The sequence below is a fragment of the Zalophus californianus genome, chromosome 6, assembly GCF_009762305.2.
Source record: "Zalophus californianus isolate mZalCal1 chromosome 6, mZalCal1.pri.v2, whole genome shotgun sequence".
In the NCBI taxonomy this organism is placed as follows: domain Eukaryota; kingdom Metazoa; phylum Chordata; class Mammalia; order Carnivora; family Otariidae; genus Zalophus; species Zalophus californianus.
The window spans coordinates 14,193,515-14,214,751 of record NC_045600.1 but is presented as its reverse complement, the minus strand read 5'-3'; the positions used below and the strand labels follow the sequence as shown (position 1 = coordinate 14,214,751).

Below are 21,237 nucleotides of genomic sequence, written 5' to 3'. Positions count from 1 at the left end.
CCATTCTTGGAGGTCCCGTGCCCATTCCCACACCAGAAGAATGCTTTGTGAATTTAGTCGAGTGCTGCCCCCATGAAGAGTATCCACATGCCCCATCTTGGGGAAGAGAAGCTTCTCTGACCTCAAACGACATCTATCACCTATTGATCTGGCATGCTTCCCATACTTGTGATGGTTTATTCTTTTTCATTTTTTATTGTGTCTCCTGTTTCCCTGCAATGGAAGCTGCTAAAAGGCAAGAACCAAATCTCACCTTAACTTAACTTTTCACATTACCAAATAATTCTACTGAATAAACTAATAAGCAAAGGACCCTGGTGTCCCTGAAATCACAGGTAAAGAGATATTGATGGCCTCCTCATACGGAAGCACTCCACGGAACGACTTGGTAAGTTCAGACACAGTAACGTCAGGCCCGTGTTGAACCAAATGCAGCCAAAACATAAACCCTCACAGGGCTAGTTGGACGTATGCACCGAGACAAACGGCAAGTAAGTTAAAAGTGACAAGAGTAGGGAATGGGAATAAGATACTTTAAGGAGACCATGAAACCAAAATCCGTAAACAAAAGACCTGCCTAACAAACCACAGTATAATCAAAACAAACATTACATTGACCTTTTAAAAATACATAATCATCTGTTTCAAGTGCAAAAATGTCCACTGGGAAGACGGTGGAATTTTCTATAAAATCTAAGACCTGCCATCATCTTGCCAAAACTTCAGAGCATTAAGATGACCAAGGGCTCCGTGAAAGAGTATGAATTAATCCAAACAACCCATCACTATTTGTGAAAGAAGCAAAACCCATGACTTTCAAATAGGAGGTCAGTGTGCCAACTTCCCATATTATTTACTGTAGAGAATTATCCTGCAGCTAAAGTGATTTCAAAGGGAAATCCCAAAGCCACTTCAGCTCATCGGGGGAGGTTCTGAGAGCAATTTCTTGCTGCTTGGATATCCAGGCAGTACATCAATGAAGCATCATCCCATAGACCTACCAGGTACCACGAAGCCCTACCAAAGAAAATGCAACATTTTTTGAACCGTTCATGGGGAGAGCTACTGGACACCAATGGGGCCCTCGAGTCCAGAAGAACCAAGCTTTCTAGAAGACTTGTAGGGATCCTTAGCGAGGTCAATAATAGGAGTCACTGTGGAAGGACTTGAAAAAGCAGTGTATCTTTGAAACAGAAGGGCCAGAAAAGAATGCTGTGAGAAATAGGAAACAGATAAGCAAAAGGAGGAGACTGGGTGGAAAGAAGGACTTCTGCTGGTAAGTTCCAGGAGCTAGGAGGAAAGTATTGGTGGGGGGGGCTCATTGGACCACAGGCCACACATTCAACTTTGTATCCTTTCAGCACTTGATGTCATTGAGCAGAACCAACCATAATGGATATTTTATAAAGTCTTTTGAATGAATGAATGAATGAATGAGCAGACAATGAAAAAGCTGGCAAGACTGGGACAACAAAAATGCCCCCCCCACCCCCACGAAGGCATCTAATACCTGGAAGAATCAGGAAGAAATAGAGTTGGTTGGATCGGTGGGAGAGCATGGCCAAGGGCAGCACAGGCTTCCTGGAATTACTGGATGCTGCTATGAAGGCTCCCTATTCCAGGGCCTACAGCATGGGTTACTTCAGGCCCCTTGGAGACCCTGGAAAAGTCGCAACCTTCTGAGGCAACAAAGTCTACATTTAGCACAGACAAGAGAGAGCAGTATGCTAGGCAGTGTGCACTGGTGAGCAAGAGGCAGCCCATACCCAGGGATGAGCAGGATCCTCACCTGCCCCAGAGGCCTCAGAAGAAACTTAGACACCTCGTCACATTTTCCGCATGCCCCACCACCCAACATTACCCTGATTTTTAGGACCTTCCCCATCAAAACCAGACTGCACTGTCCTTCAAAGAGCATTCCTCATCCAAAATAAAAGAAGTCATATCTTCTTCCTAAAATGACCATCAATGAAATGGGTACACTGACTAACATCACAGGAAAGGGAAATGCTCTTGACTCGGTGTTGACACCACCAAGATGAAAGAATCAGAGGCAACTGTGCATATGGGGGTGTCCTGCCACGTGAGAGATGCTACCTCATTTTCCAAACTGCCTTTGAAAAAGAATCTCATCCACCAGGATGGAGAAGCAAAACATCACGGGGGCTGGGAATTGGAAGGGAGAGCTTGTATAAACAGTGTCTATGCAGAGGAGAAGGGACTTTGAACTTGGGCCAGATCAGTGGAGGGGGCCTGGGACGGATCCTGGAAGCAGGAAGCCAAGAGGGCAGTGGTAGGCTCCATGCAGATGCCACATCTCTCCATTTGCTGACAAAGACAGAGTCTGGCCCCATCTCAACAGCACAAAAAGATTCTCTATATTTACCTTTCTCTATCCTGCACCCCCAGAGTAAATTCTGGGTTTACTGGTGTTATTTTAGTTCCCTGTAACTCATTTTCATAGAATATTTTGAGGAAGAACGTAGAGATCATCTACAATAGCCTGTCTATTGAGGTGTAATCAAGCACCCGGGTTAATTTAAGCATAAGGCCCTTCAAAACTGGAGGAAGTGAAGGTGAATTCCTATTCTGCTACTTACCAGCTCTGTGACCTCCAGCGAGTTCCTTAACCATTCTGAACTTAACTCACCACCTATTTTAGAAGGAAAACAGGACCTACCTCACAGGACTGTAGTGAGGAAGTGGGATATTGCATATGAAATGTTCCAAAAGAGGTTTCCATATCATGTCCGCTACTGTTATTACACAATACAGGCTCTTCACTTTTCCTGAGTCAGAGGTTCCGTTAAAAAATCTAAAAACCAAACGAACAAAATCTTGGGATCCTCCAGGAAAATGCAACATGCATAGTCACGGGGCTTGCAGTCAATAATTTCAGGCTGTCTGCAGAGCCTCTGATATCCAAAGACCCCCAATTAAGAAACCCAGCAATTACAAATTCCTGCTTCTCTATGAGGACCAAGACAGCTACTAGAACCAGCATCAAAACTAGAACCAGGTATCCTGGCTTCTAATTCACTCCTTTCAACCAAGACAAGTTGCCCATATTAATAAGCTAAAGCTGTATTTAAAGCACTCAACCCCGGCAGCACCTGGCTGGCTCAGTCAGAAGAGCGTGCAACTCTCCTTCTCGGGGTCATGGGTTCGAGCCCCATGTTGCACACAGAGAATACTAAAAGAATAAAAATAAAAAATAAAACACTCAGCCCTGGATATAATAATCATACTTTTGGACAGTGTTTCCTTGATAAACCTTCTTGCAACAACAACATTTTTTGTTAAATTGTTAAGAAGTAAAGAAAAAGCACAGAAATAGAAACACCCAGACCTGAACCATTATAATCCAGTCTATAAAAGGGAACTGCACTTTACTTCTCCTTTACAAGTACTCAGGTTAGCACATGCTCAACTTATAGTCTTAACTGAGACTGTATTTAGGGAGTATAAAACTTATTCTCAGACTTTGAAACTCTACTGTGATGGATTCAGGCAAAACTCCATCCACAGAGGAATCCCTAAGATGAGAAACCGGTGGGAAACTTTGCAGAGGTGGTAGCAGCCAATCCCACGTGAACCAACAGCTCACGTCCAGCATCCCCAGGAGGGGCCAACCAGCCTTCCCGACGTGAGAACACAGAAGAACTGTCTATAAAGCATTCTTGGGGGGAAACAAAAAACCAGAATGGTTTTTTGATCCAGTCTTACTTCCATTTCCATACAAGGGGATAGAAGAACATGATAAATGAAATCCAAATGAAGCCGACAGAACGTGGGGCACTCCACAGCACAAGAGCTGGGTCTCTGACAAGGAAGGGCATCAGAAAGGGGGGCGGGGGGCATAGGGTTGCTATCCATGAAAACAGCCAACTGCATGGCATAAACCATGTTTGGATCCTAATTCAATCAAATATTCTATAAATCCTCAGAGATCTCTGAATATGGATCTGGTATTAGGTGATACCAAGAAGTGTTCACTTTGGTCAGGGTGACAATGGAATTGAGGTGATGTAAAAACTGGAGATTTTTCTTATGCACACGGAAGGTTAAAAATGACATGAGATCTAGGATCTGCCTCAAAAGATTGAAGCCACAAACCCTTGTTAACTATTGGAGCTGGTTGTGGACAATGGGGGTGATAAGGATTCGCCACACTCCTCTCTCTCCATGTATGTTTGAAATTCTCCAGGATTACAAAATAAAAATAAAACTCTATCTTTCACAGTCTTTTTTAAGTCCTTACGTATCTAAGTCTTATAAGAGATAAAACATTAAGAGAGAGAGAACGGAAGCAAAACTGTCCATTCTCCCCAACTTACTCATTCATGACATGTTCCCGATGAAATCTCAGCTTTGGAAAGAACCCAAAAGGGCATCTAGTTCAGGGATTCTCAAATCTGGCTGCAAGTCAGAAACACCCATGGAGCTTATCAGAACCACCAATTGTCCCCAACCCACCTCAAACCGAATGAATGAGTATCTCCAGGGCAGAGCCACGAAATGCTCACGGCTTTGAGGTGCCCGGGTGCTGCTGGTGCAATCTCGTAAGATCCCTCTCGCACATCCCAGGCAGGCAGGTGTCCAGTGGGGAACGTGTTCCAAGCCCGCAGGGACAAGGACCACACCGGATTCTGCAATCTCAGTTATGTCAAGTTTAAAACTGTGTTCCACACTTTTAGAAGAAAAAAAATGTGACTACAACGTGCAAGCCTTCCATTCTCCTCCTTCAACGAACACATACTTCTCACCAACATTCGGCTGTACTTGGGTCACTGGGTTGTGGCCCAACCTCGTTGTGGGAGCTACCACCAAGTAAAATCCCCAGGGGAAAAAAAACAAGTTTACCCGTGCAGCCAAAGGGGCTTTCACTGGACCAAGTGTCAGGGAGAATGCCTCCCCCTTTACTCAGCCAGCCAGAGGAGAAACCCCAAATGGAGGGGCCAGCGCCAGTGCCCTGGAAGGACCTGGGAGTAACCCAAGAAAGGAGGAGAAAAGGGGGAAAACTCACACTCTGGGCTCTGTTCTCACAAAATCACAAACGATGGGAACAAACTCCCGGCTACAACACTGACTGGCATTCGATCAGAAACATGTCAATACAGGTCGGCCTGGCCAGGAAGCCAGGACTCCATGTTTCGTAAGATTAACAATCTCAGATCCTTAAAGCCATTCATTCCCTTCCATATCGGTGTTTGTGCAGAATGACAACCGTCACCCCCAGAACACCAGACTCCCAGAGTGGGGGCTGGGGGTGCGCACAGGGGAGATGGCACTCCTTAACACACACACCCTGCCCAACACACCTGTCACTCGGGGGGCTGATGAATATGCCTCCCAAAACTCTCTGCCCACTTTGGAGTTGCTCTCCTTGAACTTTTTTTTTTTTTTAAGATTTTATTTATTCATTTGAGACAGAGAGATAGATAGAGAGAGAGAGAGAGAGAGAGAGAGCATGAGCAGGGGGAGGGGCAGAGGGAGAGGGAGAAGCAGACTCTCCACTGAGCCAGGAGCCGGAGGTGGGGCTCGATCCCAGCACCCTGGGCTCATGACCTGAGTCAAAGCTATACGCTTCACCGACTGAGCGCCCCCCCAGCGCCCCTCGTTGAACATTTCTGAGTGAGCGTGAGCTCTGGCGTCGTGGCAAACGCAGAGCCAGGCAGGCAGTAACGCGCAGGACAGGGTCACGCCCAGCTGAAAGCACTGTTCGTTTCTTTCTCGGGGACATGCGGCTTTGGGGGACCTGGACAGCATTTTCTTCACTATCTTCTAATCCTGAAGTCGCCTTCTAAGATTTTCCCCTCCTAACCACAAAGACCCACCTATACAGAAACTTTTAATAGCACAGACTCGGTTCTTTACAGAGGTGCAGCGAATTCTCTTTAAGTTCAAAGAATGATGGTAGAGCAGTCAACAGAGCCAAGTCCAGAGGTCCATCTCCTCGTGCCCCTTTGGCGAGGTGGAAGGGAGGAAGGAGAGCGGGGCATACCTGGGGACAGCAGCAGCGCCCCACCACTGTCACGCTGGACCTAGGCATCGCCTTCCCCAGCGGGCGGAGGCAAAGCTCCTGAGTGTCCACATGTCTCCAGGTGTTCCCAGGCAACCCCCTCCTCAAACCCTGCACGCCCACTCCCCATGTTGAACATAAACTCGAGGGGAATACCATTTGCAGACAAACGTGTCCAGCTGCAGCAAGGAGAACTACGGCGTCGCCACTTCTGGATTCATATTCTTCCATGCCCAAGACGAGCAGAGCTCCCTCAGGCTCAAGATTGTACTGGAAACAGGACCATGCTTCTGAAGAGAAAGGCCCCAACACGGCACAGCCAGTACCCCACACCCGAACTTCAAAAAGAGGCAAAAGCAGACTGCCGGCTACACATCGCAATGTGACTACCACGAAAAACCAGGCTGAAAAATACAGTAATAATGCGAAAACTCTGGAGAGAACGTTTCCCAGCTTACGTTTTAACTGCAGCTACATGACTTCTCGGAACTCCAAAGTCAGACCACAGCTTTGCGTTCCGGCCCTACCGGTCAATCCTCTTTCTACAGCTCCTACAATGATATTATACAAACTATCTCACTTCAGCAGGCCAGGAAACCTGGACTAAGGCTTTACAGTCAAAATTCAATCTTTTGGAAGCTCATCTCTAAGGGGAACCTTACCCTGATTTTTCATACTCTGGGTGTTTCGAAGTTGCCATTTACGTGTACCCCTGATTTTATGAGTCACCTCGGCAATCCATGTCTTTGTTTGTCTGGACTTGGAGTATACTGTTTGGTCACCTCCCAATGTCCATCACTGTCCAATTTATTCCAGAATCCTGGAGAGGTTGCCACTCTCCAAGTTAATACTTAGAAAGAAGAGAAATGCCATTTTTCTCTTGTCCCAGGTGAATTTTCCTCAAGTGTATATACACATACCTCATGGTTAATGGCTGTCCTTGGAATATGGACCTGTGTTTGTACTATAAACCCAAAGTGACCCATGCACAATGAGGGATGATCCTAAGAACCAATCAAGTGTACAAACCACTGTTTTGTGATCATGTTCAGATACCACAGTGGGAAACTCTCAATCTGGCAAGAACAGCAAAAACACTTTCCAACGAATATGTTTAAGGCAAAAGAAGTTCTTTGCAACCAAATGAATGAAATAAAATTACTCATTTATAACTGCCACTTCGGTGTGGTGAACATACATCCCTCAACACTTTTTTTTTTTTTTTTTATGGGGAGAAATGACACATTTTAAAAAAGAAAAATGTGAGTTCCAGACCCAGAGGGCTTACCTGACTCCTCTCCTTGTCCACTTTCTTAAAACACTTATTCAAAGACAAATTATGTCTCACTGAGTTTTTCCACCCAGTAGGTGCGTTTGCAAAATACGGAAAATGTTCCAAGATCCAGTTGTAGATATCCTTTACTGGCAGGCGCTTGGTTGGAGAGTCCTCAATGGCCATAAATATGAGGCAGCTAAAGGAGTAGGGGGGTTTGCAGTTGGGGTTCTGCCTGGCATCGTAGGGCATGTCAGAGTGGGCAGGGGATGGAGGGGTGTCATCGTCCAGGTCCTGGACAGGGCTGACACTCCTGAGGACTGACTCCCCGAAGCTCTTCAGCAAGTTCTTGCTCTCGTGAAGCCAGTTCAGATTGGTCAGCTCTTCATCTTCCATGGCCCCCTCTTCTAATCGGATGTCAGGCAAAGAGAAGTCAAGGTCATCGTCCTCCTGCAGGGCCTTGGAGAAACCACTGTCCCGGTAACACTGACTCAGCCCACTGGAGACACTAATTCCTGAGCTTTCTGGCTTCTTACTGGGAGGCATGACTGGACCCATTTATGTGAAGGCTCCTGGTAAACACATTACAAAGAAAAGATGAGTTGGGGAAACCCAAAACAGAGAGGCAGCCATGCCCTCCCAATTCTTTTCAGACCACCTCCCACCCCTGCCGCCTCTATGGACCCCCTGGCCCCACGGGAACACCATCTCATGGCTCCCACGCTGGGTAACACAGACCCACCACTCTACCACACAGAGATGCACTACTGAGTAAAAGCAGTCCACCATGCGCGTAGCCTGGTGACTTGGTCACCTCTTAAATACACTGAGACTGGAGCTATTTACAGTACCTTTAATATGCATATGCATCATGGAAAGAATGGGAAATCTACAAAGCTTTCTTCCCAGATTTACATGATCATTATATTATCACCGTGCCCCACTGTCAGTTATTTTCTTGGTGCCTCGATTTCTTCTCAAAATATGAACGTATACACAGGTAAAATTCTTTCAAGCCTCACAGCAAACACTACAAAGTAAATGCAATGCACCACTCCTGTCACTTGGGGTTACAGGCCTCACGGTTTATCCTTCCCTCCCCACCCCCCAAAATACCTGTAAGTTTAAGGCCAGGTGTTTCAGACTAAGTTCAGCGGTCTCCACATGAAAACCATGACAACTGCCCCAGAATTAACACTCTGGCCACAGCGTGCTTTGATTGGTAGTGTTTTATATTTGACTGTATCTTTCCTCCAAAAGCAATGGCCCCAAACTCTGCAACTTTAATCACAGCTGGCAAGTCTAAAGACTGGTAAACAAGGAAGTCTGTGGGTTGGAACTGGAGGAAAAAGTATATTCAATTATTGGGACACTACACCCCAAATGAAAAAGCTAGTAACTTTGGGCACCGCACAAATCAATGGGAATGTGAAGACGAGCCATTAACTGAAATTAGAATTGGTGAAAAAAGCCACAAGAGCAACTGGCAGCTTCCACACTGGAAGGCAAATGCAACAAAAATTGCTACAGAATTCTATTCTGCACCCCCCCCATGCCACCCCCATTTTTATCAATGACCTAGAACAGGGAGTACAACTTCTGATGGGAAAAGAAAATGAGGACGTGGCAAGTCCACAAACAGAATGACCCCGATAGATACAAAGCATATTCAACCTCGAGTACTCAATGTAAGATATAAAGAACAGTAAAGATAATGAAAGAGGTCTCCCACTGTCCGCTTGTAGCGCTCACACAATGTGCTTGGTTTAAGAAGCATGTCTGTTTTATTTTTTCCCCCTGAGTAAGAAGATCAAGCCATCTATCTAGAAAAAAAGAATGAACACAAAAGCAGACATGATCATTCTAAGGCTCCAATGCCCATTGACAGTGTGCTGAAAGTAACTGCCACTTCAGCTGGGGAAGCTCTTGAATGGGATTCTAGAAAGTATAATGTGAGACACCCAACGGCCAGCCCAGGGTGCCTGAAAACTGCAGCACCCTCCCTCTATCAAAAGGTAGACAGACAGAACCTGCTGGCAGAAGGCGGGAGGAAAGCTCTCCGGAGCTGCTGAGAGATGCCCAGCTCCAAGGAGGAAAAACTTCCAGTTTCAGCCACAGGGACTCTTTCTTTCTGTCAAACAAGGAACCTAACCTGAGTAGTACAGGACACAATTTTAAAGAATAAGCCAGTATCTTTAGGTTTGGGGCTATGACAGAGACCAACTTGATAACGTTTTTACCTTCTTTATTAACAAATCAAAGCGAGGCTTGTCTCTCTCCAAGTTTCCCCAGATCCCATCACAAAACCCTAGGTTTCTGACAACCAGGAATATCCACACCGTAGCGTACAACACAGAACATATACTCCAGCCACTGAAGTCAACTTCAGCTCCAGATGAAAGTTTTATGTCTCCTGAGCTTCCAAACAGGAAAATTGTATCATGGCTGACAGTAAAGTAATTTAATTGCACTGTTGCTATGACAACATGCTGCTCTTTCTTTTCAATTTGCTTATTTGTCAGTAGCTTCCCAAAGGAACTAACACACTATACTCCATGTTTTCTTTTGTTTTAAACAAACATTGCCAGCAGTATGGTTTTATTAGAAAAAATGGCACTGTCGAGAAAAGAGGGTGACGGGGGTCTGCTACCCTTGAATCATCTGTCTGCTTTGTGTTTCTGTCCCCCCCATGCACTCCAACTGCTAACTGCAACCCTATAAATCCAGCATTTTCATAGCAACGGTATCAAGAGCTGCTGATCACTACAGTTCCATTTAAAAAAAAACAGTTCCCAGAAACCACAGCTGAGGAGTTTTCCATTATTATACTCTAACTACATAATTTGCCAAATCTTTTTTTCCTCCTATTTCAGAGGGGAAAAAAGAGAGAGAGAGCGAGAATCCGGATCATGTGAGTCTGCAGTTAAGCAAACATTTTTAATCTGCTGCCAATAAGGTTGCTCCACCAGATACGCAAATAGTTATTCACTAGTGACCTCCTTACAACTTTTCGGTTTGCTACATTCCACACACACACACACACACACACACACACACACACACACACACACACACACACACACACACACACACACACACACACACACACACACACACACACACACCCTCTTTTTGTTTTTATATGACTTGCTGTGTTTTGTTATCTTATTTGCTTTTCAACGGAGAAAATGCAGCAGGAAAGCGAGTTTCTTGCCCACTATCAGAAGGTTTCCAAATAACTGACACATTACTGACCCAGCTTCAAACAGATGTTCGAAGTGAACTTTAAAAAGTTAAGAAATCCTCTCCAAGCCGAGCAGGGCAGTCGCGAGTTTGGAGGGGCCGGGCAACCCCCCTTCGCGCGCGCTCGCGCGCGCGCGCACGCGCTCCACTCCCGTCTACTGTACTTGTCAAAAACATTTCAAGGGGACCTGCGGGAGCGGCGATTGGCTGCGTCCCGCGTCAATCAGCAGCGTTGCCAGGCAACGAGGAAACTGCTCTGCTCCCCGTATACTGGGCAATTGGGAGCTCGCATACCTTCACTGCCGGTCAGATGTCATAAACCTTTTATTGGCCGCACCGCGGCGAGCCTTAAAAACACATCAATAAAAGCCCGCCGTCCCCCCAACTTCTCCAGGGCCCAAGGAGGGTTTCCTAGAGAGCTGGGGTGAGGAGAGGTCGGGCCTCGGGGAGTCTCCGGAGACGCTCACCGCCGGTGCCAAGCCTACACAGTTTGGGGGGAGGGGGCATCTTTGTTAGGAGCCTGTTTCTCATCTTGGGGTCTCCCCTAGATCCGCACCCCCTCCCCCGGCCCGGAACGGCGGGGATCCTGTCCTCCGCGGACAATACCAACTCTGCTCCTTTCGGGCTTCTTTCGGAAATCGAGGCACCGGGAAACAGCCCGCACGTCGGGGCAGGAAACTCTTCGGACCGGGCAACTTCCCCGCTCGGGGGCTGCCGTCTCCCCGCCCGGCCGGGCCCCCCACTCTGAGCCCTCCCCCCAAGGAACTGCGGAGTCCCTCGTCTGCCGAGAGCGGTGAGGTCGCCTCCAGGACGGCCTCGGACGAGCGCCCCCGCCCCGAGTCACCCCAACCCCACCGGGGCGCCGGCGGGAGCGGGGAGCAAACTCACCTGGCCGGAGCGGGGCGCGGGGGCGCGGGGGCGCCGCAGCCCTTCAGCGGGAGCCGACAAAGTTTCGCGGGCGCCCAGCGGGCATCGCTTGGTGGCCCGGCTAAGGACGCGCGGGCGCGGCGCGGCGAGCCCGGGGCGGCGGGCGGCGGGGGGCGGCCGCGGGCGCGGGCGGCAGGGGCGCGGGGGGTCGCGGCGCGGCATGGGACCTGCGGCGTCCGCCGGGCGCGCCGCGCGTCCTCCCGCCGGCCCCGCCGCTCTCCCCGCCCCGTCCCGCCTCCCGCTCGCCTCCGCCGCGGCGCGTCGGGCCGGGGCGCGCCGAGCGGCGAGAAATTGTTTCCACTGCAAACAAAAAAAGGCGACACATGACCAGGCAGGAGGAGGGGAAGCGCGGGGAGGGAGGGGCGCGGAGGGGAGGGACGGAGCGGAGGGGGCGGAGGGAGCCGGAGAGAGGGAAAACGTGGGCCGGGTCGCTGGCGGCCCGGGGTGCGGACCCGCCGGGGCGGCCCCAGCCCGCGCCCCACCTCGCCGCGATCGACCCCGCGCGCCGTGCCCGGGCGCCCCCCGGGGGGAGGGGGAGCGCAGCCGGGGCCCAGGCCGGCCTGGGCCGCGCTGAGTCGCCTCTAGCCGCGGGGCGGGGGTGACCCGCGCGGGCCCCCGCGACCCGGGGCGGCCGCGACCGTGGGTGGCGGGGCCGGCTGGCGGGCGGGCGGCGTGCGGCCTGCCCCTTCCCCAGGCTCCGACCACGCGGGCGGGCCGGCGCTGTGCCGCTGGCAACGTGTCGCCAGAACGCTCTTACCCCATCCGCATGCCTTACAAGGCTCGAAAGTAAAAATAAAAAGAATTACGATGCGGGCGAGGCTTGCGAGGGGGAGAAGAGATTCCACTTCTCCCCAACTACGGCGTCCTGGCGGGGCTCCCAGGGCAGTCCCCAGCCCTCCTCCTGCGCCCACCCCGAGCCCCGGGAGGAAAGGCACAAAGGCACCGCAGCCTCCCGCCCCGCTGCCCGCTCCCCCTGTCGTCTGCCGGCGCGTGTCTGCGGAGGGACGGAGGGTGGCCATTACAGGCAACCGAGCGAGGGGCCCGTCCTAGAGGCCACGCCGGTAGGGCCTCTCCAGGGGGAAGGCTCAGCGCCGCGACCGACTTAGAAACCTCGAGCGAAAACCGGCCTTATCTCCTTCACATTTTGAGTTCTCGAGAACCCGACAGACAATTCGCAGGGCCACCCAGCGACCGGCGGCGTAGCCACCACTCCAAGTCTTTAGGCTCCTCCAAAGAAGGGCCACCCACTGCTAAAGCCACACCAACCAGCTGCCTTTGGAGAGGATGAAAGGAGAGTCCAACAGGACACCCTGGTGGTGACACAAATAAAAATATGATTGCACACCACTCGCACGTAGCCAAATCAGTAGGTTCCTCCACAGAAGAAAAGCCCAGGTGACAACTCCCATCACCCCCACCTGAACCCACCTGAGCCGGTGGACCGGCCATTTTGCCTTGTCTTAAAACTGCACAAAAACCTGTGAGAAGGCCCAGAGTGATCTCCCTCAGAAAGCCCTCTAGTTTGCAGTACCTTTTAACCTAGCCAAAAGGGGAGAAAAATCCCACAGGGCTTCTGAAAAAAAAATTTTTTTCCAAAAAATAAAGAAACCCCAATCTATCTGGGAGTCATTCCTTTTAACAAAGCTTCAAAGCGGTGGGTGGCAAGTCTTCAGCAAGAACACTCACCACAGGCCTTATTACTTACCAGTGGTATGGCAAATCCCACCCAGAAGATGACTCCAAGGTGGAGGCCCAGGGGCGGGTGGAGGTCATCCAGCCCCACCCCCTTTTAAAAATGAGCACTTGATGTGACCTACCCAAACTCACTAAGCAAAAGGTGTAAGCTGAGACAGCTCTGAAGCCTCATGCCAGAGATTCTAAGAATCAGAAATGGTGACAAAGGGGAGTTTGGACATCAGTCAAGCGTAGGTAGCACCCTCCTTCGGCATACCTGTTGAGGGGGGCTGAATCTCCCATCAGAGGAACCAAGGCCAGAGACCTCTGTCCAAGCCCCTTTGTCCACGGAGAGGAAGAAATACTCCCCTGCTGTCCTCCCTTTCCATCACCAGCTCCCAACCCTCCCCATGGCCAACCATACTCACACCTCGGCTAGAAATCTTTTTACGGTAAGAGAAGCGGCATGTTAATTTTCGCTTCAGTCCTTTCTTGGTCCTCAGAGTTCAAGCACACAGAATATGTCATTCTTAAAATTCTCCGTGCAAGCTGTTCAGCCTCCAGTGTCCGAACCAACCATGTAGGTGAACAACCCCTTTAAAAAACAGGCAAGCCTTGGGCCAGGAGAAGCCCTAAGTAGAGGGTGGAGTATGGTAAGTAAGCTGTCTTTTATTAGCCTGCCTCTCTTTCCTTCTGCGTGTTTGCAGTTTCTTTCCTTCTCAAACATACAGACCTTCCTCTATTTACGACGGGGTTACATCCCAGTAAGCCCATCATCCTAAGTTGAAAATATCAGTGAGTCAAAAATGCATTTCATACACACAACCCACCGCCCATCCCAGCTCAGCCTAGCTAACCTCTACCGTGCACAGAACACTTACCGCAGCCTACAACTGGGCAGTCACCGAACACACGTGTTGAATATCTCGTGTAACTTACTGACTACTGTCCTGCGAGTGAGAAACAGCACATTTTGTTCTGTGGGTTGTGTGGGTGCAGAACGGCTGTAGGTGTATCGGTTGTTTACCCTGTGATGGCAGGGCTGACAGGGTGCTGAGGCCTAGCCAGCCTCCCCAGCGGGCATCGGACATAGATCACTAGCTCAGGAAAAGATCCAAATTCCGAATCTGAAGTCTGGTGTCTACCTAATGTGTACGGCTTTTCACACGGTCATAAAGTCAAAAAATCGTATGTCAAGCTATCCTGCATCAGGGACCATCTGCGTTCCTTAATTCCTCTCTCCCACTTGTCGTGGGCGATGCGGCAAGGGACGTCAGTCTGAGGAGGAAGTGGTGGGCCAGCCCTGCCTGATGCGGAAAGCAGAGGACACACATCTGCCTATCTGTCGGTCTCGAGAGGGGGGGTCCACATATTTGTTGAAAGCCAAAGCAAGGCTTGGTGTGGCCCCTTTCCACCTTAGAAGCCCATAGAGCCCTAGCTCTGAAAGATGCTCCCTCACAAACGGCTGCAGGGGCCAGAGTCTTTGGAACACCACCATGTTGAATATCCTTCCTGAACTTTCAAAAGTTTCCTTGTCCCTGAGAAGTCTCCAAAAAACAAGTGGAACTGTTTAAATTATTGTTCCACAAACATGTTCGACAGCAGAATCCTACATGTGCCCTGGAACTCACTTTGGGCAACACTTATTTCCCAGCTGGGGAGCTGCCGGGACAATGCTACAGCCCCTTCCGGGCCCAGGCCGGAGGCACCTGCGTGTCAGCCATGGGAAGACCTGGACTCCCCGCCCAGCCAGTCCCCCGTCAGTGTGGAACCTCAGGTCCCTTCTGTGTGCAGAGGAGTGCTTCTCCCCTTGATGATGTCTTCCTTCTCCAACATGCTTCACTGCCCTGCACCATGGAAGCCTCTCTCCCCAACCCTGGTGCTTTGGCCAAGAGGATTATTTATGGAATAGTTCAATGCGGAGCCTCCCAGTCCCCCTGATGCAGTAACACCTAAAGAGATGAGCAGTGAGATGATGCCACTGCAGGTGGAAGGCCTGGGGACCTTCATGTATGGGGAGGAACCCGAGGAAGGCCTGCAAAGATGGTCTCCTGGATCCTGCAAGCTGACTGCAGTGAAGAGGACTCATGAGTGGGAACCCAGGTCAGCTGGGGGCAGGCACACTGTGGGCTTCTAAGAACTGGGGTGTCATGAGGCACTTCTCCCTCCCCTTCCCTCTGAGACCACACTGTCTTTCCGACTTCCCTCTACATATCTGTTCTACTCTCCTCCCTGTCGGGCTCTCTCTCCTCACTTAAGACCCCATATGGCTGCCAGCATCAAGGCCAAACTTTTTGACTTTCGGCACCCACCACCTTCAGACTGCCTCTGTCTTCCACGCCATGGTCTGTATTCTCAGGGCAATAACCTGATTGGCTTAGCCTGACTTAGGTGACTTTTCCTTTCTGCCCACCCCCTCCAGTCAGCTGAGGCTAGGGGCATGGTACAACCATCAGGCACACCAGGACTGGGAATGCCTTTAGAAGGAGGATATCTAATAAAGATGGGTTGGTGTCTGACCTGTGGAAATGGGGAAGGCGTGTTACAGACCTGAGCTTTTCTACTAGGGATACCCAGGAAGCCAAACCTAATGGATCAGAATCTTCTAGGATGGGTCCCAGGCATGTACATTTTGAGAAGGCGCAAGAGCAGGAGTTACTGTTCCAGGTAGGAGAAATGAATGGCACCTGCGGATTTATCAGATATGACTTGATCATATTAGAAGATGCATTCGTTCCTTGAACAAGTATTTACTGAGTACCTACCAGGTACACCGTATTGTGTTAGGTGCCCGAGATAAAAGGGTTTTGTTCCTTATTGAGCATGCGTGTTAGTGGATAAGAGGGGAAACATAATATGACCAAACTCTTTAAATGCTAAGGTGAGCAGTTTATATGCACTAATTCAAAGGGCAAGAGGAACTCATTGAATATTTCTGAGTGCGGAAGTTATGCTATCAAAAATACACTTTAAAAGAATGGCTTGGAACTGGTAGATAAGTAAGTCCCGGAGACCTAATACACAGTACAGTGATTATCAACAAGAAAACTGTATTATAAACATTTAAACGAAGTGACTAGATTTTAATTGTTCTCAACACTAGAAGAAATGATAATAATGTGACACCATAGAAGGGTTAGCTAATGTGACAGTGGCAATCATATTATAATATCAAATATATATGTTGCATACCTTAAACTTACACACAGTATATGTCAAATATATCTGTTTTTTTAGAAAAGAAGAAGGATTGTGGAGGCGCCTGGGTGGCTCAGTCGGTGAAGCATCTAACTCTCGGTTTCGGCTCAGGTCATGATCTCAGGGTGGTGAGATCGAGCCCCACATGGGGCTCTGCGCTGAGCACGGAGTCTGCTTCAGATTCCTTCCTTCGCCCCCCCACCACCGTCCCCACTCATGCTGTCTCTCCCTCTAAAAAAAGAAATAATTAAAATCTTAAAAATTTAAAAAATAGACGGAATTGTTGATTTAAGATGAGTTTTGGGAGAGGAAAGGAAAAAATATGAAAAACCCAAAGAGGCAGAACTGCTGAGAAAGCAAGGCCATGATCCATATAAAAGGGAATAAAGATTGTTTTTTTAAATGTGTTTTCAAAAATTATAAAATATGCTAAAATATTAAAATAGTGATTCCCTCTGAGTGGCAGAGTTATGGGGTGATTATTTTGGCCTGCTTCTCTTTCATATGTGTCTATTATATTCCAAATTTTCTACCATGAGCACCCATTATATTACATTACAATATTCTAATGATGGGGGGGAGGATCCCCTTAGAGCAGAAGTTCTCAGCCTTGACTGTGCACCAAAATGACCTGTAGGCTTATTGAAACTGCTGGCCCCCCATGCCCAGAGTCTGCGATTCAATAGGTTGGGGCTGTGGCTGAGAATTCACATCTCTAACAAGCTCCCAGGGATGCTGCTGCCAGTGGTTGAGGGACCACACTTTGAGACCCACTGAATTCACAGAATAGTCAGTGAGACTGGAAAAAATGAATGTCTGAAAGCCTTCGAAGGAAAAACCAAGAGGGATTGTCAAATATGAGAAAAGAAAAGATTATGATCAAAGAAAACCCCTGAATCGTGGGTTGACTAAGTCTCTTTGAGATAATATATGAGAATGCTGTTGGTAATGGCAGAAAAGCTGCTCCCTTCCTTCCCTTGGGCGCAGACGTAAGAAAGACCCAGCATCAGGGCTGGAAGGCCCTCCACTCTTGGAGAGTTTCAAGGTTTGCCCCAGCATCCTGGCCCTGGCCTGCCCTCCTCTCTTGCATGTTCCTCTTGCACATTCTTGATGTTTACATGACAGGTTCTGGAGGGTGTAGCCTGGGAAAAGGCTTCTTCAAATTTCTCCAGTAGGGAACAGAGCCAGGAGGCTTCTTTGAGGAGGGAAGGAGGGGATGTGTGGTAAGGGAAAGGACAGCCAAACCGGTGGAGTGAAGTTCATTAGCTCAGGTGCCCTCGCCAAACCCCAGCTTCTCAAGTCTCCTGCTGGAGGCAACATGGAAACAGAACCTGTCAGCTCCTCTTTGAGCATAAACACAAGTGTGAGCGAATCATCCAGAATCCAGATTTAGTCAATGCCTTCAGTCAACAAGTATTTATGAAGCCTCTAGCTACAATATGCCCAGGACTTCGTGGAGGGGACCGGAAAGGAACCTGGAGAAATAAAAGGGGTGGCACTCGCCCTCAAGGATCCAGGAGACTCGGGGAGCATTTATGAAGCGACTACAGATAAACACAAAGCAAAATACTGTGGCCGGAGGTGGTGTAGCCTGATGGCTAGCCTAACACCTGGGACCAGGTTCATGGTCTCACTTCACCACTTACTAGCTGGGTAAACTTAGTCAAGGTGCTTAACTTCTTTTTCTTCACCTAGTTTCCTCGTCTTAAGAAAAAGTGGGTAGGGAGGGAGAATGATAGCAAGGCCCACTCCACAGGGTTCTGATGAAGAGCAAATGAATTAGTATTTGCAAAACACATATAATGGTGCCCTGGCACTTAGCACCGTTTTTGTTAAGTAAATAAAGCAGAAGGAAAATATTGACATAGTTGACCGCATAGCAATTTAAAATTTGCGTGTAGGGCCCGGGTCCTATAAATCAAGTGAAAAGATAGATTCAAAAATGAGGAAATATTTGCCATACAGAGGAAAAGGGGTTAATATTTTAAATTTAGAACCCTTACAACTCAATGAGGAAAAAAAAAAAGGATCGCCCTAATGAGAAAAGGGGCAAATTCACCAAAAGAGAAAGAAAAATGATGAATATACCCATGAAGAGAGGCTCCACCTCAGTAAAAAACAAAGAAATGCAAATTCAAGCAATTGTGATATCTCGTTTCATCTACCAGATCGGCACAGGCTGAAAAGGAATAACCGTACCACTGTTGGTGGGTGTGTCAGGAAGAAGGTGACTCGGTACAACTCTTCAAGGACAACTTCAGTGAACCCAGTTATGGACCTTAAATTTCCAACTTCTAGGAATTTATCCTAGGGAGGTAGTCTCACAAGACCGTTAACATGCCCCCCAGACTGCGTACCCCTGTGATCCAGTGACCCACTAAGCTCCCCGCAGTTACCCTAGTGCCTGACACACACAGAAGACCTCATTCAGTACTTATTGGAAACATGCACTAGAAAACGCAATATTGTATTTAGGAGGGGGTGCTGGGACATTGTTTAAAATCACCAAAACTCGGAAATTGCTGCAATAAGGGGCTGCAGGCATATTATTACATTCTGTGGCCCACCCTGGCCCCCTGCTCCCTTCGTTCCCTGCCATTTGGATTTTCTGGTCATTTTCGGTGAAGCCTTCCTTATTCAGAATCATTTTCACGTTCTCCTCTACTAGATGTGTGAACCAATTTGCAAACATTTCATAAAGTAAGAGTGTGGGGGGAAAATAAACACACTGGAGAAGCAAGTTAAAGTATTTTGTGATCTTTTCAGTCAGAAGGAACAAAATGATTCTTTTCTGAAAAGCCCAGTGCTCTGAGCCAACAGGAGAATTGCTAAGTTTAACACACATTGTACCTGTGTTATGGTGTCTATTGACTGGGTCACTTTCAATTGATAGGTTTTGAGTATCAGACTTTCTTTACAAATTCATACACGGGTCCAAAGACAAGGGAAAATACTCTTGAATTAAGAATTTGGTGGGGGGGAGATTTACTCTCTCTTTTCAGATTGATCTTCTATAACAATTTGTGCTTATAAAAGACCAGATATGGTTACATCTTTTTTTTTTTTTTTTCCCAAATCTGATAGAAAAATCTGTGCCCAGCTGAGGCACTCCACGTGGCCGGAATTACTTCTGCTTCTCCTGACTTCCGAGGGATACTCTGGGCAGTCAGGAGCTTGCCCTAGAAAAGACGGCCACTCTGAGCTCCTGGACTCCATTTATCTACAGTCGATTGTCATTATTTGTGGAAGTTATGTTCTATAAAGTCTCCACAAAGAAGGAATCAGCAAACATTGAACTGTTGCTCCTAGGGGAAACACACAGTCAGGTTCCTGCGAGCTGCTGGTGAGAGCATTTTCGTTAACTGATGAATATATAACCACGTTTTACTGGGTTTCCATCTAAAGGCGCCTTATTTAATATATATTCTTGATTCCTTAACACTGAACTCGCGGCCAACAGCTCTACAACTCATGTCTGAACGAAGATTCTCTAACAAGTCTTCTGTATCTTCTCCACAAGGCAATCAGCCTTCATGTGCTCAGGAATGCTAAACACTTCACAGCACTACGATTGGGTGCCATTTTAAACAGGAAAATCACCAACAAAAATGCACAAAAAGCTAGCGTACAAAATAGACCACAGGACGGACACTTGTTTACGGTATGAGAACTGAAACTTATTTACGCCAGAGTGTTGCTTTGTTAAATGTAAGCTGGGAATGTGTGCATTAGGCAATTCAAATTTTTGGCCACTCTGCACCTGTCAACAAATGACCATAAAAGCACCACGAGTATTTATTCATTGGGGGGTTACAAATAATTTGTAGCAAGTACATGAATTTGCAATACGGCATACATGAATAATGGCCAACTGTATTTAACAAACACTTACATATCACTTATTCGGTGCCAGACCGTATTCTAAGGCTTGGCAAATACTCATTTCAGCCTCACATTAACCATGGGAGGAGAGTACTATTATTATGCCCATATTATAAATGAGGAACCTGAGGCACAGAGAGGTTTAACCACCTGCCCCAGGTCACAAAGCTGGTAAGTGATGGGGCTGGGATTTGAACCCACGCGGTCTAGCTCCAGAGTTGGAGCCGTGTTCCAGGTGGGAACCAAGCGAAGCTTCAGATCAGTCCAGAGCATCTGAATTCTTCTTGGAGAACCCCTGGGGGTCAAGGACACGAAGGACAGCGGTGGTGGGGTTCAAGAGAGGAAAAACTGTGAGCAGCAAATAAAGAAGGAAGGAAAAAGGGATTTTTAAACTGAATGAAAAGGTACCACTTGCAAAAAGCCAAAGTTCAGCTTCTATGTCATAATCAATATGGCATGGTGTACCTTTGTAATAAAAAATAAATCAACGAGATACTGAGCATCAAACAAATTGTAAGTGCCTTGAGAGAGGCAAGGACCCTGCCTTATACTTCTCTTCTGCTCACAGCATGTGGCACAGTGGTAATCAAAAATATTGATCGCTTAACAGAAAAAAAAATGCTTCTTTTTATTGCTCTCTCAAGCTGGTATCTAATAACTACACAGATTAGTCAAAGAAAAGTAGCATCATCAACCTTTTCCTCCTCCAAAGTTCTGAAGAGCTCTTATTGTTTTCCTCTGTTCACTGAGTACACCAAGTACCACGGTCTCATGGGTTTCTGTTGCTAAGTCTGCCAAAGTCTTTACCATGCCAAGAACTAACTTCTCTCATTTTACTTTTTCAGAAGGATGTGAAAGAAGACAATCAATTCTTCTTTTGAAGATTGTCTTTTTGAAACAAAAGTAAAAACTTCAAATTCAACAACATCTCTGGGAACCATTGCATAGATTAAGGTATCACCAATATATTTCCCTGCTGTACAAAATTCCTTGTGGCGGATTAGCAACTTTTCAACTT

At 47.9% G+C, this 21,237-nt stretch overlaps 1 protein-coding gene across 5 annotated transcripts in view; it reads right to left on the bottom strand.

The window, feature by feature from the left end:
• Positions 1 to 21,237, bottom strand: part of FOXN3 (forkhead box N3) — a 279,851-nt gene that overhangs the window by 212,749 nt on the left and 45,865 nt on the right. For 3 of the 5 annotated variants that reach the window (XM_027569627.2, XM_027569631.2, XM_027569632.2), the window contains exons 1-2: positions 11,427 to 11,568; positions 7,311 to 7,867 (exon numbers count right to left, since the gene is read on the bottom strand). In XM_027569627.2, the coding sequence (XP_027425428.1) occupies positions 7,311 to 7,853 (543 nt within the window). In that variant the 5' untranslated portion in view covers positions 7,854 to 7,867; positions 11,427 to 11,568. Of the gene's footprint in view, positions 1 to 7,310; positions 7,868 to 11,426; positions 11,569 to 21,237 lie in introns of those variants that run through there. The other 2 variants (XM_035727923.1, XM_027569629.2) reach the window with 1 other exon arrangement.